This window comes from Solanum tuberosum, unplaced genomic scaffold, assembly GCF_000226075.1.
Source record: "Solanum tuberosum cultivar DM 1-3 516 R44 unplaced genomic scaffold, SolTub_3.0 scf00555, whole genome shotgun sequence".
In the NCBI taxonomy this organism is placed as follows: Eukaryota; Viridiplantae; Streptophyta; class Magnoliopsida; order Solanales; family Solanaceae; genus Solanum; species Solanum tuberosum.
In genome coordinates, this window is record NW_006239476.1 from 274,743 (window position 1) to 281,617 (window position 6,875).

Here is a 6,875-nt window from a genome sequence, read left to right on the forward strand (position 1 = left end):
ACTAAAGAATACCTAGTCTTAAATGTATTTTTACCGTGCAATTTTACATTTAATACTGTTGTTTGCTAGGAGTATTAAATGCATAAAGACTAAAGCAATCAAAAGTAAACTAAAGAATACCAAAAGTCTACCCATATATTATAAAGAATACCAACGGTCTACCTAAATAACTTTCCAATTTATAGAGTAACTTAAGCTAACTAAAGGGCAATTTCTTAAAAAGTTTTTCTTTGTTACTTTAAAATGGTTTGTACTTTTTGAAAAATGTAAAAATAACTTTCTCACATTAAGTAGTATAGTAACTTTAAAATGATCAGTACTTTTTGAAAGTAGTTATGTAATTATTAAGGGCAAAATTGGAAAAAAGTAACTAATTAATCCTTGATTGTTTAAATTGACAATTAATTTTGGACAACTATTTTTAGTATACCTGACAAACAATAGTGGACGGAGGGAGTAATAGTTATTATCCTCTTTTAACTTCTAAACTTTATCTTAGCACTTCAAAATACTTTTCAAATACTTATACTTATCGGGGCTATTCCAAAGGTTTAGATACATATCATTTGTAAATTAATTTAAAATTATAATAGAAGTCATAAAATTTAAATCTTTAATCATACTTACTCTGGTAGGTTATGCAAATGTATAAAGGTCCATCATTGAATTCAAACAAGAGTATCACATACCACTTATGTTGCTTGATCTCTTTACAAACGATGCCTCACACGGCACACATGTCAGATCCTCTAAAAGCACACTATTTTGAAAAGATCCAACACGAACTAAACAAGATTTTAAAAAGTCCGAGCAACACAACAAAATACTAGCTAGTACATAGGTAGAAATTTACAATGATGGAACCCAAACAAGATTATCTACTGGAAAAAAATGACAAACAGGGGAACTTCCAGGCAGAACTTTCAACACTCTAAAAGCAACATGATCATGATTCCATTCTTTAGTATCCATATGACAAATTGCAGCAGCTTCAATTCTATCTCCATTTTCACCCAAAAGTGAAATCTTGAATAATTTATTTTCCCCTTTTTGCATATGGCAATAGAAAACAGCATAAGGGTAAGGCAAAGTATGACAAGCAACTAATTTTGGCTCTAAAATTTCCTTTGGTTTTTGCAAAATTGTGTAATTTTGTAAAGTAACAGGGGATTTTTTCAAGAATTCTGTAGTGTATACATCGAGTTTGGTGTGAAATCCTAAAATCTCTTGAACAAAATCGAGCATTGATTCTAATGAAGTAGCGCAGAATTTGGATTCGCCATTCATTGCTGAGATTTCGCAGTGGAAAAATGTGTCTTCCATAGCTTTTGCTTGAGGTGAATCTTTAGAAAATGAGAAAAAATTAAGAAGATAAGTAAGATTTGATGAAGAAAATGGAATTAAATTTGCTTCTTCTCTAGAAAGTAAATGAGGAGAAGTTGAAGGGTCTTTTAGTGCAAAAAACAGAGGCATAATTTTTCCAATTTTTAAATCTTTTGGAGTGAAGAAAATATTGAGTTGTGGATTTAGAGTTTCTTCTGGAGAAGTCTTTGCAATGTCTCTGGCTCTGCTTTCACTCACAAACTGCAAAAACAAAAAATAAATAAATTTAATCATAGTGTAAACCCCCAAAAAAAAAAAAAAAAATTTCTACGATTACACTGTTTATATCGCTTATCAGTGTATGGACAACTATTTCTCGAGCAGATTTTAAGTTCACATAAGAACATTATTTCGAATGAGATAAATAGATTGATCATATGCAAAGGCGAATACACTTGAGTTTCAACACGTTAGGTTCAATCGAATTTATATTATAAGAAACTTAGTTGTATATGCAAAACAATCACTAAATTTCTCAGCAAGTAATAAAAATACATAAGTTGAACTCGTCAAGTTTAAATTTCGTACCCGGAACAGAAGAATTGCATGAAGTAAGATGGAAAGAGTGGGTCTAAACTCCATGGTTGATCAGTTTTCTTGCTTCTACTCTGATGTTTTTTGTTTCTAAAATAAATGGAAAGTGAACTTCATGTACCAATAAGAGTTTTTTTTTTTCTTCTGTCATATTCTTAATTTGGTCATTCTCTTTAAGTATATATAAATTTCTTTTCGAATCCTTTTACTTTTGGATTTATTTAAAAAATAATAAATAAAATTTTAGACAATTTAAAGGAATTCAATATCATCAGATCACTTAAAAAATAGACAGGTAAGCTTACTATGACATAATAAAATATATTAACATGTAAATCTGAATAGCTCAGTTGATTGACAATCTAAACTCTCATTTTGTTGATCAGGATACAATTCCCCACATTGTAATCTCCGCTTCATTTCTCTTTCCCCTAACCTCAATTTTATTTTATTTTTAAAAAGACATGCTAAAATATATTAATAATGTGAAAAAAATAATATTATACAACCACTATATAAAAAATATTTTTTTATGAATATGTTTTTTTTCTTGGAAGTATAGGCCAATGGGAGGAACATGCCAACTTGACAACAAAACTAAGCTTGAGACAATAATTTAATTGGCAATCTATGATTAATTTATCAAATCACACACTATAAAACAAGTCAGCGCTATGATGAAATAATACTATTTCTGATAAAACTTTTTTTTAATTATCCTAACACTTGGTCAACTAAACAGTTCAGTGGTAGCCATTGCAATCAATCATTTTGTTGAAACTTAAAAATAAACACAGCAGATGTGTATCTGGCGAAGTTCACTGCTCCCTCGGTCTTAAAATACTTGTCACATTTCGCTTTTCGAACATTAATTTAACTATTTTTTAAAGCTAAATATTGAACTATATTGACAAGATATTTAAATTTCAAATACTCAAAAACTATATGAAAAATATGCTTCATTACAATTATTTTTATATCAACATTATGGAAAATATATATTATAGTATCATGTAGTTTGATTCTAAAAAAAATGACAAGTATTTTGGGAGTTCATAAAATAGCTGAGGGACAGTTTTTTAAAATAAAATAAAATTTGTAGATTAGATTAATGTGAATGGTTTAATAACACCGGTAATCACCAGTGGTAGGAGAAATAAATAATTTGAAATTGAAAAAAAACGTATAGAAAATACAGACATTAACCATTTGAATTATGCCTAGTTGGTATTAAATTACTGATGAAATTCAGAAAATCTTGTAATTCAAAATTATTGACTTCCTTGTGCCTGTATCATTGGACTTCTTGAGGCTTCTAAAACAATTATTCACTTTATTTTAATCTTCTTATTTTTTTGTATTTCCAACTAGATAATTAAATAAGAATAAAATAAGAGTTGTCCAAGTTGACCATCATAAACCCTTAACTAATTAGGCTATTTTAAAATTATTAACTTATATTTTTCTGTTTAGATGCACGTACTTCTATTAACTTAATATATAACCCTAACGCTATACTTCTCTAATTATTTTAATACGTAAGAAGAAGAAACAAAACTAAATAAATAAATAAAAGGGCAATAGGATAGTTTTATAGTTGTATGAATTGTTCTTTAAATAATACCGGGAAAAAGACATGTTATACCCCCAATTTTAGGATTGTGACATAAAAGATGTAGATATATTTTTTTGGCTCACATAAGTGAAAAAAATTGATCTTTTAATTAAAATAAAATACATATAGAAATATATTTGATCATTCTCGTAAGGTTGAGAAATATATATTTGATCCTTATTCATCATATGTGAATGTTTTTTAACTTCTTTGATTCAACGATTTATATTTAAAACCTATATCAACGTTAAATCGTAGGTGTTTAGTTGTCAACGTCCAACCCTTAGGCCTTAATTATGACAAAAAAGATAATTCCTAAAAGCATACTAATCGTGTGTTCAACTGCAGAGTGATAAGATGGTGAAGTAAACATTGGCATGAATTAATTCACTATTTTTTTCTATAATAATGACCCCAAAATTAGCATTATCACTTTCAAACTATAGGAAAGATGGTTAAATTAGGATAAAATTATCATATCTTATTATATCTTCAAGTTTTCTTGACTTTCTCCTGGCCATCACCACTACGTCACAGAGTTCTAGTAATACATGTTTATTTTAAACCAATTAACTCTTACATCTTGAATTCGTTTCTCATTATTAGCTTGTTAAATGGTAAACGTCACTTCTTCCGTCTCAATTTATGTGTTAAATTGACATCAAGTTTAAGAAATAAAATAAGATTTTTAAAACTTCTGATCTGAAACACTCTTTGACCATTTAATTCGTATACCTATAAAAGAATTTTAACATAAATTATTTTTAATTATAATAAAGCGACATTCTATTTCAGACGAAATTAGAGCAAAGTATGTCACATAAATTGAGACGAGGAAGCAACCGTTAATTGCTGATGTTGTGTTTTGGGTTGAGGTTTGAAAATTCTGTGATAGCCATTGAAATGGTAATGAATTGTGTTCTGCGTCAGCAAACAGCAAAACTAATTTTTAGTCTAAATAAATGATGCAAGTACTATCCATGGCCATGAAATGTTGAAAGTACATTCATTTAGACTTTGATGTAGACTGTAGTAACAAAACAGGTGTATGATGCAGTGCAATTTCAAAATTTCAAATAGTCTATAGTATACTCCAATATGTCATTATAGTGGATATTTGATATGATTTATGGACGTGCACAAAAAAAATTAAAGTAACCCTCGAGTAAGAAGTAGAGCAGTAAGTACTCCGTCATTCTTATTTAGTGGTATCTTATTTGAGTTTCTTTGGGTACATAAGTAATCTTTATTAAGGAGCATTTACCTTCAAATGTGAAATTTTTTAGCGCAAATTTAAATTTAATTATATGCTAATATAGATATCGAATATCAAATAATAATTAAAAAAAGAAGCTAAAGTCTATATTCCACTATATCGTGTTTCTATTTATCTCATTTTTTATGTGCTACTATGACTTTTGTTATGTCACATCTACAATCTTTTTAATTTGTCAAACTATGTGCAAGAATCTAATTGAGGATGTGTGTTGCTACTCTTTATCTATTTTGCGTTCATGTAAATCTTCATATATAGTTGACTTTAGTTTATGACAACACCATTACCTTCTCCACTAAAAAATCTAGATAAGTACAATTTTCGCAAAAGTTTCACCGGATAATTTATTTAATTTTTGCTATTCTTTCCACCTCCTTGTTCTTCTTAATTATTGTACAATATATTAGTATTTTTTTTAATTTATGACAATTGAAGTATAATATTTTGAAGAAATGGTCTTAAAAAGTAAATTTTAAATCAAATAGGTATTATCGGAAAAGTTTGAAAATAATGACAAATCATCATTATTGAAAAATTAATTTGTTAAATTTATTATTGTTTTGATAGATTGATGATTTGATTTTGCTTTTTATGATATATGGAATTTTTCAGTTATAAATTTGATCTCATTTGAGATAAATTTGAATATTAAATTGTTGAAATTCGAAAAACAAATTATTAGTTTTAGGCAAAAATTCATTCACCTAAACTTCATGCTAAAATTCTGCGGCCAAATATTTTGCCTAACCTCACACCAAAATGTCAAAAGTGCAACATCATTATATGTTCGAAGTTATGGTAACCTTACCAAGACTACAACTTCAGGAAAAATAACAATTGCCCTTGGCAAATCATTATATGATTGAAGTTAAGCTTTGCATGCTAAAAGTAAAAATGTCTAAAATTGATGTGATAAATTATTACAAGTCTGAACTCTGAAGTTAGGCCTTGTCAAGATCATAATTTCAATGAAAGATATATGACATTTTGTCATACTTCAAGCAAATAATGTCTCCGAAGTTTGTCAAACTTTAAACACAAAAATTTTCGTAACTTAAATTTAGTTTAACTAAAGTGATCTAGAGTGAATTTACTTGCCAAAGAATAAACATAACTTTTGCTTAATAACAAATCCAAAATCAGATATTTGTGCAATTCAGTCATCTACAAATAACCAATCCCCAAATCAACCCTTCTATGAGCATCAAAAACTTAAAAAGCAATATTCATCGACGAGTCCTTTTTTTTATCCTTTATTGGAGTGATTGACTAGCTAAAGGGTTCAAGTCCTTTAAAACTATCATATGTGAAAAGTCATTTAGGTGAATGATGATTAAATATTATTAGAACATTGTTGTTGTTGAGGCTGTCACATTTCTTATTTGCTAGTAATGAATAACGACAAATGATAGAAAAGATTATGATTTAAATTTTCTGCTTAAAAAATGTAATTAAACATGATTAGGTTCAATCCCTTGAGACAAAAAAAAGTGTTTTTTTTTAGCTAGTGTCACTCAAAAACAAGTCCAAATTAAAGGTATTGGGTACAACAAGTATGGATTGGTGCCTAACCCTCAATAGTGGAGCTTTAATTTATCAAATTATATTCTCCCTAAAAGTCAATCGAATCTATTGATCTTGATTCCTGTCCTTCCTTTTTGCATATTGTTTTTAAATACTTCGTTTCAATATGTTTGTCTGATTTTAATTTGACATAAAATTTTAAAGAGTAGGAATACTTTTAAATCTTGTAATTTTAAGCAAAAAATATGTGGAACGTATAAACTAACATCATTTAATCTTACGATATTAAACTTATCACGTAAAAAGTTGAAACTAAATGGAACTAAATATTATACTTAAATAGTCTGAAAATAAAATTAAAAAAAAAAATGAAATGGACATAATATTATAACAAGATTCGACATTAAAGAAGAAAAAAAAAAGAGTGAGAAAAGTAAGTGGTTTACAGTGCAAATTGGTTTGTTTATAGATCTTGTTTTCCTATATTTTATGCATATATGTGCTGTCATTTTAACTCCTGGCCTAAATAATTTAATTGCATGA

General features: G+C 27.9%; 1 protein-coding gene across 1 annotated transcript; it reads right to left on the reverse strand.

Annotated features, from left to right (window-relative positions):
* Positions 1 to 636: 636 nt before the first annotated feature.
* On the reverse strand, positions 637 to 2,075 carry LOC102599684 (BURP domain-containing protein 5). Its single transcript, XM_006365457.2, has 2 exons — positions 1,912 to 2,075; positions 637 to 1,584 (listed from the first exon to the last, which is right to left on the reverse strand). Exons 1-2 carry the CDS (start codon positions 1,963 to 1,965, stop codon positions 850 to 852), a joined length of 789 nt encoding a protein of 262 aa, XP_006365519.1. The 5' UTR covers positions 1,966 to 2,075; the 3' UTR covers positions 637 to 849.
* Positions 2,076 to 6,875: the final 4,800 nt, after the last annotated feature.